The following is a 10,690-nucleotide window of genomic DNA, read 5'->3' as shown; positions in this document are numbered from 1 at the left end:
GGTGTCCCCATGTGTGTGTCAGAGTAGAACTGTGCCCCACGGGGTTCTCAGTGATTTTTCATAAGTAGATTCCACTCATGGTGTCCCCATGTGTATCAGAGTAGAACTGTGCCCCACAAGGTTCTCAGTGGATGATTTTTCGTAAGTAGGTTCCATTCATGGTGTCCCGTGTGTATCAGAGTAGAACTATGCCCCACAGGGTTCTCAGTGGATGATTTTTCGTAAGTAGGTTCCATTCATGGTGTCCCGTGTGTATCAGAATAGAACTGTGCCCCACAGGGTTCTCAGTGGGTGACTTTTCATACGTAGGTTCCACTTATGGGTCCAGAGCTCTCTCTGCGTTTTCCTGTCATCAATCCCTCTCCCTCACTATTGTGCAGCATGTTCCAGACCCTCGTCTGAATCCATCATCCCTTCCTGGCTCTGGGGGAATGGATACCCTGCTGCTATGTGGAGATGGGAGGGACTTGTCTGGGGTCCCTTGAAAGGCCAGTGGACAACTCCTAACTACATCCTTTTCCTGCCATAAGCCAGCATGGTGTGTGACCCAGAATCCATCAACATGAGTTGGATGTCATGGTCAAGAACATCCTTGGGTCCCACACTGCACCACGTTTTGCTTCTCTGGGTGCCAAGGAACTCCATGATGAGACATTCACACTGACCAGAGTTGGGCTGGGATGTGTGGGGGATGCCCTGCAGCCTGCTAGCCTGGGCTCTTACCATTGGTGTAGGGGTTGGCCGTCTTCTTATTGGTCATGACGCGGGCCGTGGCGTTGTTGACCTGCCCAGAGAGCAAGAGAGTGAGGGCAACATTAGCTTCTTTGCTGCTCTGCTGCTGACCCTCTAGTGGCCACCCTGGAGGGGCGGAACATTCCAGAAAGGCTTCTGCCACCCATCCTGCTCACTCGGGGTTCCTCTCCTCGCTGTGTGCCCTCCCTCTAGGGAGCCCTGGATGCCACTGGCCAATGCCCAGCCTGGCCTAGGACCCTGGGACCTTAGCTGAAGATACTGTGTCCAGCTCTACTGGTTCTGGACCCGAGGCTGCCCCAGGATCCAATCTCCCCTCTGAGGCAGGGCACACAGGTGGCTGTTTCTCTTTCCAGGGAACACCCCAGCCCCCAAACCACAATGCATCCTAGGGAGTGGTTCTGGGTAGCCGGACGCCAAGATAACACTCTAGGAGGGCCTACTTTTCAGAGGTCTAAGACCTGGGTTACACTGTCCAGGGCAGTGGAGGCTGGACTCAGAAGGGGCTGAGGAAGCATCAGTGACAGGGCACAGAGAACAGTGCAGGTGGAAAAGGTCAGAGGACAAGTGTGGGTCTTCCTGTCTCCCCTCACATCCACGGCTCATCCCAGGACCTGGGCTGAGGCCTCAGGTGACCACCTGGTGCTAGATCAGAGCCGGGGCCCTCAGCAGGTCCTTCCATAGTTTCCTCCCTGCCAGTCACCCCCATTGCCCTGGCTGGGAAGAAACCCAGAGCTGGCGTCAGGGGACAGGACTGCACAGCCCACAGACTCTCTGGGTCTCTGTCCTCCCGCCATCTGCTGCTGCTGCTCCTGCCTCTACCCAACCAGGGCATCAGGAGGAGGTTGGGAGGGTAGGTCCCCCAGGGAAGTTTGACATCTGGCCCCCACACGGCTGGCCGGCAAAAAGTCCAGCAGAGAGCCAGGATGTGGAATGGGCCCTTCCTGCGGGGTATCCCTGCCGCATCGCACTTATCTGAGCACCTCAATTTTCCGTCCCTCTACGATGGTCCCATTCAGCTTCTCCCGGGCTCGGTCAGCGTCTGAGCTAGTTTCAAAAGTTACAAACCCAAAGCCCTGCAAGTGGGGAGAAGGACAGACGTGGGGAGGAGAACAGAGGATGAGAGAAGGACAGGAGGTGGGCGTGGGAGGGAAACAGAGAGGGGAGAGAGAGGCCAGTCAGGTGGGCTGGAGTAGGCCTTGGAGGCCGCTGCAGGAGCACACTGCTGGCCCCTTTAGGGGTCAGCGAAAGCTATAAGAGTCCCTAACCTGGACATCAGGCCTTGGTTTGGAGTGGGGGGAGGGGAGTCCAGGCTGGGGTCCAGGCCTCTCAGGAGGACAGACAGTCCCCACCAGACCATCACCTCAAGAGCCAGGGCACCCAGGTGTGTGTGGACTAGGCACCTCCTGGATGCCCACCCTGCAGCCCCTCCCCAAAGCCGACTCCGGGGTCAGCGCCCCCCCGCCCCCGGCTGAGCAGGCAGCTGAGAGAGAGATCGGTGCAGGGCAGCAACATAGACAGCTGTGGGAGGGGGTGCAGAGGGGGCAGAAACAAGCACCCTTGTCACCAGGGGTCCTTGGGTGACACATCTCAGAGTTAGCCAGACCAGACGACAGCGGCGGAAACGGGGCAGTCTCTGGAGGCACCCACCTTGGAGCCCCGCTCGTTAAAAATGATCTCCACATCTAGAATCTTTCCGAATTGCTGCGGAGACAGAGAGAGGGTGGGGAGACATGAGGCTTTGGCAACCACGTGCTACATCCCACCCTGGCCAGTCCCACCTTCCCCCCACAAATATTGGGTACAAACAGGCCGAGGATCCCTTTCCCCCTCCCTGAGGTCTCGAGCCACACAGAAGGGGTCTCTTGGTGTAACAAGAGGGTGTCCTTCAGGGGACACGGCTCACAGATGGGCAGGTTAGGGGTGTTACTGCGGCCCCTCCCATCTCCCTATTGGGACTGCCACAGGTGACCCCAAGACTGTGTGGTCCCCCACCATTTCCAATGGTGGCTCACTCCCTGGCAGGTTGTCCCCATGGCTGGGAGGGTAAATGGAGGGAAGGGCTAAGGAGAAAGCCAGGAAATGAGGTGGGGGGCATTGGAGGGAGCCCGAGAGCAGGAGGGGCTGATGGAGGAGGGTCCAGGGGGAAACCCAGTGCCCTGAGTCCTACCCCCATGACATGGGCAGTCTGGGACTGGGGCTGTTGGGTACAAATAGTCCCAACCTGCACACATGGGGCACATGTTTGACAGGGTCACCTCTTCCCACAGTGTCCCACACAGGTGTGTATGTGGGGCAAGGGGTGCAATTCACCTCAGAGCTGGACAGACTGAGTAGAGAGGGACAGCTCCCTACTCCTAGGACTTGGACCCCAAAATGCAGGTCTGGGACCATGACCAAGCAGGCTGGCACCACGAGGGACCTGCTGTCTTCACTTCAGGGGACCCCCAGATTACTGTCAGTTCCCAAATCCAAGGGGGCGGTGGGTGCCTGGGGTAAGGCTCAGGAGTGTGGGTGGGGATCCTCTGGAGACCATATTCAGTTTATATGAAAAATCCCAGCTGGGGGCAATGAGGGGAGACCAAGGAGCTGGACACCCCTGACGAGCAGGTGGGGGTGGGCGTGCAGCAGGCAGCAGATGGGGGAGGAGTGTGGGAGTGTCCTTGGGGGACACTAGCTCCCCCATAACTGGCACCCGGGAACTTAAGTCAGGGTCCACAGTCCTGATGTGGATGGTCCTCCATTCAGCTGAAACCCAGGGGCGTCCAGGAATGTAGGCAGGGGCCCATCCTGTGAGTCCAGGAGGCTGGGTACCCCCAAGAGGGGCACATGGGTCCCTGGAGTCATTGTTGAAGATTTGATCAGGAACAATAACCCATCTTGTACCAGCTACGAAGCCCCTGTGAGCAGGTGGTGTGGACTTGTGTGTCAGGAGGTGTTGAAATTGACCAGAGCTAGCCAACCCACCCCCTCCCATACCTCAGCTCAGGAGAAGAGCGCTCTGGGGCCCTGGCCACCTAGTGGACGCAGCAAACCTTGCGGCTGAATTGAGAATGCCCGGGGCCTCACACATACTCACCCCGAACATTTGTCGCAGATCGGGGTCCCTGAACCGGAAGGGGATGTTGGAGACATGGAGCCGTTTAGGCTGCTGCTTCTCTGAGGGGTCGGAAGGCTGCAGTGTCTGACTGTCCGTCTGCGCTGCTTCGTCCGTCTGCTTTGGGAGAGGATCCAAGTCTGTGAGGTGCCCTCTCTGGTTCTCAGGGCCCAGCCCACCCTCTGCTGTGTGGGGGAGGGCTAAAGCAGTTCTCCCCAGACTCCTGGATCCCAGAAAGAGCAGAAGACTTTCCAGGAGACAGGGCCGTGTGGCCCTTAGCCTCCCAGGTACCCCCTTCCTCTACCCAGGCTGTGCCAGAAACCATGGGCAAGGTGTCTGCTCATCCTCCGGCAGCCCCAGGACCCAGCCTCCAGGGTCTCAGCATCACTGAATCCTTTCCCAATCACCCTGATGGATGGGGCAGTCTGGGAAAACAGGCTGTGTATGGAGGCCAAGGACTGACAGCAAAGGACAGCCAGGTTTCAGAACTGGCTCTGGATGGTGACCTCCCGGCGGTCACTCAGAAGCATCTGCCCCCTTAGGAGGTGGGCCAGCTCTGGCCTGGCTTGGTAGTCACACCCAGTTCTGGACCACATGTTCACTGGTCAGCAGGTAATCTGGAAGATGCACATCTTGAAACCTGTCTGCCAACCAAGGGGCTGCATCCTTTCAGCTCCTGAAGGACCAGTGTGCGGTGTGACGGTTGGCGTGCGTGCGAGAGTGTGCGTGGCTCCTGTGGAGGGCTACAAACTTGCCTCAATGCTGGTCTTGACCTGGCTGGGAGACCCATTGTCTCTTGGCTGGGCCCTCCTCAGTGCCTGCTCTGGTTCTGAGCATGCTCTCTGCATCCTTCCCGCTGTGGGTGGAGCCAGAACCCTGGAGTGGGCTGTGAGGTTGGGGCTTTGGGAGGGATGTGGACTCTCAGGGTCTGACAGCTGGTAGTGGCACCTTGGGGTTATTGAGAGTCCTGTGGTTGGAGCAACTGATGAGCAGGCCCCTAAGACTCCTGGTCTGGCTGCCCCAGGCCCTCACTCATTCCTGAAGCCCGGAATCTGGACGTGCCCAGCAGCCTCACTCTCTTACTTGGTGCCAATCTTTCTTGCGGAAGACAAGCCTGTGTTGGGTCTCCTGAGAGGTCCCGAGTACCTCTGAATCAAGAGGTCCACGCCAGGCCCCCATCCCAGCTGATTCGGCCATAGGTCCAGGCCCCCACATGCTGGACAGACAAGGTGTGACCATTTTTTTCTGGTGGAAACTGTGCAGTGGTCATTGAGCTGGGCACACTGTGTCCTGGGAGAGTCTTGGGCACAGACTTGAATCAGCTTGATTTTAGGAATCCAGGCTGGAGAGGGCATGTCATACTAGCTATGAACCAGCAGAGGGCAGTGGTCAGCCCAGCAGGGTGGTCAGGAGTTCCTTGGCGGCCTAGCTGGGGACTGTGAGCTCTGGGTGGACACTGGGCTGTTGGTTATGAAGCTGGGGTGTCTGGGTCCCCAGTGTCTCTTCAGGACCTCATACCCCACCCCTAAAGGGGGAGAAGTGGGGTGGTGAAGTTGCCAGGGAGGACACTCAAGTAGGCAAAGAGTCCCCCTGTGACCCCCACATCCCGGCTCAGTTTGGCTGTGGATGGAGGCTGGTAATGGGGCTCAATGACTAAAACTATGGGCTGTGTTCAAAGTGTGTGGAGCCCTAATATTAAGTGCTCAAACTGCCAGAGGCAGTGCTGTCTTTATCAGCTCAGGGTCCTTCCTGGGCACCCTCTTCGTAAGAAACAATTAGCCGTCTTTGCCTCCAGTTCTCAGATCTTAAATGCAGGGATGCTCATTCCCCCTGCCTGGCTGTTCTCAGTTGCTTGGTTTTTGGCGGCTCCCCTGTCTCGGAATCTCATCCTCGCCCAACCCAGGGTCCTGGTAGTTTAAGGAGAGTCCAGATGGCAACCAGAGTGCTCACCTCCCACACCTCCACCCTCAGAGGAGCCAGCGGCCCCATGCCTGGAGCTCTCCAAGCCCAGGGCACATGGGCCTAGAGTGTGTGGTCCTGGGGTCCCGGGGTCCTGTTGTAGGACAGTATGTGACCTTCAGTACAAGATGTCCCAACTCTCAGATACCTCCATTCTTGTGGCCTTCACCTCCTGCATCTGGTCCCCAGACATGCTGGACACTCTTGGGGTGACCCCACCATCAGCTGTCTGTACCAAGGTGGGCAGTGAGCCTACTCCAGAGGAGGGGTCTTTGATGTGACCCCATGTTACCTATTGGGAATGTCTGCTTTTATAGCTGGGGGCGCTGGGCAATCCTGTCCTCAGGGATGCCTTCCCAGGCTGTGTTGGTCTAGATGCCCTGGACATGTTTGAGCATACTCGGGTCTCTGTGCCAGCCTCTGGGTGGACACCCGCCCTGGCTGCATGAATGGCTTCTGCCGGGTCCCACTACGCAGACATTTGTGACTGTCTCACGCGGCTCCCCTCACTGGCTCCCCCTCTTTCTGTTTTCCAGTGGTTGCAGCTTCTGTTGGAATTGGGTAGCCTTGGCAACTGCTGGCTGGGGGTGGGGGGCACAAGAGGGCAATCAGGTGGAAGGGGGGTTCTGAGAGGAGTGGGTCCTCTAGGTGTCCCAGGGCTCAGGGTGGACAAATGGGGCAGACAGGTTACTGCCAGGGCCTGGGGCATCCAACAGTGCCTAGGCCTCTGTGGTATGGGGTACCCAGACCCCGAACCTGCAGTGAGATCCCTGGGGGGAGGAGAGGTGCCCAGGGTTTGAGGGCTGCATATTCTGACCCGGTGGGGGCCCAGGCAGTAGGCCCTGTGAAGTACAGGTGAGGAGCCCGCATGTGGGTCTCTGGGCTTGTTCTGAGTTGCCAGGAGGAGGCAGGCTGACACACAGGCCCTGAGCCATGAAACCTGACGCTCTGTCCTGATCCTAATACCAGGCGGCTTGGGGGAGAGGCCAACAGGAGGCTCTCAAGAGCAGGCAGGTCCTTGTGAAGACTACCGGGACCCAACACACGGATGGGGGCCCGCCACAGGGCACCATCAGCTAGGAGCTCAGAGCAGGACAGGTCTTGGGTGACCCTGGATGGGGGTTACAGTCACCCATTTCGGCTCCTCAACTAGAACAAATACTCCAGGGTTTGAGGGCTGACGGCCCCCAGTGGTGGCCCAGCCCCTCACTGGGCAGCTCCAACTTTCTGCAAGCCCAGGACCTTCTGTCTCCGGTCCCTCCTATGGCTCTGTGTCCTAGGAGGGACAAGCTTCAGGCCATGTAGCTCTGATGCCGGAAGAAGGGACGTTACAGGTCACTCTGTCCTCAGGGCCTCAGGCTTTGTCCGGCCCAGGCACTTCCTCGGAGGCACTGGGTCACTGACCTGAGGACTATCACTGCTCGAGTGGGGACGTTCTGCCTCTTTGGACACAGCATCAGCCTTTTCAATGGCTGCGGCTTAATCCTGGATCCTCTCCAAGGCCTGGATGCCCACAGGCAAGGGTGCCAACCCAACCTTCTCTCTCTGTCTTGACTTGGATGTCCTTGATCTGAGGGAACTGGCAGCCACCAGAGGGCAGGGTTGGCCGCTTCTTGTCTGTCCTCCTAGTACCAGTTGGTGGTGGGGGGAGGGCTGGGTGCCCTCTGTCCAACGGAGGAAGATGCTGTTTGTCCTGGATCCATGGTACCAGTGGTCCCAGGAGGTCAGGAAGGCCTCCAGACTTGTTTCTGTCACTTTGTCTTCACCCCACTTGGTGTCATCCTTCAGTCTGTCCATCCTAGTATCCCCGCTTCCTTCCAGAACACATCTCTATGGCACCACCAGAGACCCCTTCATCTGTCCACAAGGAGGGAGCCACAGTGCAGGCATGTATGTGGTCCCATCAGAAAGAGGAAGAGGCTGTCAGCCCCAACTCGTTCACAGTGAACCCATGCTAGCTCCTGGGATCACTGCTCTCTTTTCTAAGTATCCACCTGTCCTGGGTTTGGTGAATCAGAATTACAAGGTGCCCGCTGCGAAGTTTGACTAGAATCCCCACCCTATGACCCTGAGGGTCTTGCCTTTTCTGTGGAGACCCTGGGGAGCTGATAGGCAGGAAAAGGTCTTAGTACTCGGCTTTGGACAGCGCTCTGGGCATGGGAAGGTCTCAGCCGGGCCCAGGGGCAGCCAGGGTGACACTGGATGGGTGGAGACAATATTGGGATCTACGCCAGATTCAGGGAAAGTAGGAGGGAACACGGTGTGGGTGGGGGCACACATCAGGAGCCGTCAGGGTGATGAGGAACGAGCTGGCCTGCTGCCCAGTCCCTGACAAAGGATGGAGTGAGCTCCAAGTCTCAGAACAGGGATGGGGAGGAAACGGGCTGGTGCAGGCTGGGGCCTAGGGGTCTGAGGCAGGGCCTGAGCAGGGAGTCGGGCCCTGGCAGGCGCCCACCCTGTCCATCCGTGAGCTCCCTTTGCTATCAGGAGATCTGGGAGAATGTGGGGCTCAGCACTTTCTCTGAGCTGCATCACAACCACATAATTGAAGCTATCTGATTGGAGGGCAGCCAAGCAGGTAGATTACAAGTGATTAGAAATGATAGGAACGCCTGCAACTGGAGACCGCTCCCTGGCTGGCAGGCCCCTCCTTCCACAAACAGGTCCCACTCCCCCGACCTCCCAGACGAAGGGATCTGGTTGCCTGGAGCTCAGGGAGGCAGGGGGCAGTGACCAACAGTGGCCCTCATGGGCCGAGGGTCACCATCCCACCTTGCTGTGCCCAGTTACCCCCAGACATCCTTGGGGCTGAATGAGAAGGAGGTGGAAGAAGGTATTGGGAACATCTTTTCAGATAAGGAAGAGTTTTCCACACACAGAGGGGTCCCAGGATCCTCTGCTGCCCGAGTCGCCCCCAGTTGGACTGGGCTGGTGGGGCCACCCTTACCGGCACAGTCTGGGTTCCGGCTATGGACTGTGTGCTGGCGTCGATCCCTGGCTGCTCCGGATGGCTCTGTGCTGGTGTGTACAAGGCCATACCGTGTTCCGGGGGCACCGGAGTCTGGCCCGAGTAGTCCTGTGTGGGGTGTGGTGGGGGTGGGGCGTACTCGGCAGGGATGCCGTTCTGTGGTGGAGGGGGGTACTGGGCTGGGGGGTAGGGCTGGGCCATTGCTTCGGGGGGAGCCGTGACGTCCTGATTGCTCTGTGTAAGGAGAGAGAAAAACCTGGTTAGCATCTAGATTTGCCTTGGACGTGGTTCCTTTCCCAGAGCCCTGGGATGGCACCTTCTCAGGTGAGTGGGTGCCTTATCTCGGTGGGGGTGCCCTCAGCATGTACCGGGGAGCCCAGCATAGCTCAGGGTTCTGCGTTAGACACCCTAGTTTGAGCCCAGCCATGAGGACTTCTCAGACCTTGAATATATTACGTAAGTGTAAGTGATTAAGATGAAATCCCTGTAACAAAACCAACCAGTCTTAAGTGCACACTTCAGGGGTATTGCAACTACCACCCCTGCCTGGTTCCCGAGTGTTTACGTCTCCCCAAAGAAAAGCCCCGTGTCCAGTAAGCAGTGTCTCAGGGTACTTTTCTTCTTTCTTTGGAACCCACCAAAAAAGTGAAGTTTCCAATTAAGCTTTTAGTTTTAAGATACTGTGGATTCCACATAGGGTTGTAAGAAGTTACAGACCTCACAAGCAGGTGGGCCCAGTTCCTCCAATAGTAACTTCTTAGACTACCTGTTGTACAATATTAAAACCAGGATGCCTCCCTGGTTACAGTATAGATGCAGACCGGGTGGGCCCCGTTCCCTCAGTGGTAACCTTTTCACAATGTCACAACCAGAATATCTCCACCGTTACAATAAAGATACAGAACGTTTCATGGCATTTGGTGGGTCAGTTCCCTGAACGGTAACCTTTTCTTACAGCATGTGGTACAATGTTACATACAACCACGATGCCTCCACTGCTGCAGTAAAGATACAGAACATTTCATCCCAGAAAATCCCTCTGCTCGCCCTTTGCAACCACGCCCACTTCCCTCCTGCCATTTAAGGGTTTTCAACCTGTTTCCTCATCTGGTGGCAGAAGCTAAACAAGCAGGTCGGCGGTTCAAGCCTACCAGAAAGACGAGGCCGTAAAGACTACAGATTTGGAAACCCTCTGGGGAAATTCCTCTGTCCTACCGAGTCACTAGGAATCAGAGGGGACTTCATGGTGATGGGTTTTGAGGCTTAATGCAAGGGTCAAAGCACATGTTCTGTGAGTCTGTGGGCTGGATTGAACCAAGCGACCACGCAGGAATTGAATGTGCAAAACATCAAAACAAAATAAAATGCAAAGACCACCCCAAACAATGGCCACTGGGATGAAGTGCTGTCGGTGGGGTGTGACAAGTCCCGGTTTCTGCTGGCAGAAGTTCTCCTAAAGGTCCCTTCCACTTTCTCCACTTTCTGGCAGCTGACTCCCGCCGCTCCTGGACCCTGGGATGGTCCCATGGCACCCCAGGCCAGCAGTTTCCAGCAGGAGGCACCCTAACCAATGCAAGTTCTCAGCCCACTCCAGACCTCGGCCTCCGAGAGCCCCCAGAATGAGGCTCTGGGTGGTACCAAAGGCTAACTCACACTCGGCAGCCCAAGGAAAGATGGGAGGTTTAAACCCACCCAGACGTGACTTGAAGAGAGTCCTGTCAACCCACTTCCTAAACAATCATATATTGAAAACCCTGAAGAACACGGGTCTACTCTGACACACACGGTGTCATCTGGTTTTCACGGTGATTCTGAGACTCGCTGATTAGGGTTCAGTGAGAAGCTGCTGTGGAGAGCCAATTTCCCCCTAAGAAGGAGTTGGGTTTGCAGTGGTGATGGGGAGAAGGGGAGCAGGA

The 10,690-nt window shown here is 57.0% G+C and overlaps 1 protein-coding gene across 3 annotated transcripts in view; it reads right to left on the bottom strand.

The window, feature by feature from the left end:
• The window catches only part of RBFOX3 (RNA binding protein, fox-1 homolog (C. elegans) 3), a 20,524-nt gene extending 11,510 nt beyond the window's left edge, over positions 1 to 9,014 (bottom strand). Inside the window, exons 1-5 of one of the 3 annotated variants that reach the window (XM_006869528.1) lie at positions 8,760 to 9,014; positions 3,830 to 3,967; positions 2,401 to 2,454; positions 1,734 to 1,826; positions 724 to 784 (exon numbers count right to left, since the gene is read on the bottom strand). In XM_006869528.1, the coding sequence (XP_006869590.1) occupies positions 724 to 784; positions 1,734 to 1,826; positions 2,401 to 2,454; positions 3,830 to 3,967; positions 8,760 to 8,975 (562 nt within the window). In that variant the 5' untranslated portion in view covers positions 8,976 to 9,014. Of the gene's footprint in view, positions 1 to 723; positions 785 to 1,733; positions 1,827 to 2,400; positions 2,455 to 3,829; positions 3,968 to 8,753 lie in introns of all 3 variants that reach the window. The other 2 variants (XM_006869527.1, XM_006869526.1) reach the window with 2 other exon arrangements.
• Between the last annotated feature and the right edge of the window lie 1,676 nt (positions 9,015 to 10,690).

The sequence above is a fragment of the Chrysochloris asiatica genome, unplaced genomic scaffold (genome assembly GCF_000296735.1).
Source record: "Chrysochloris asiatica unplaced genomic scaffold, ChrAsi1.0 scaffold00132, whole genome shotgun sequence".
Classification (NCBI taxonomy): Eukaryota; Metazoa; Chordata; class Mammalia; order Afrosoricida; family Chrysochloridae; genus Chrysochloris; species Chrysochloris asiatica.
This window is presented reverse-complemented; position numbering and strand designations above follow the sequence as displayed.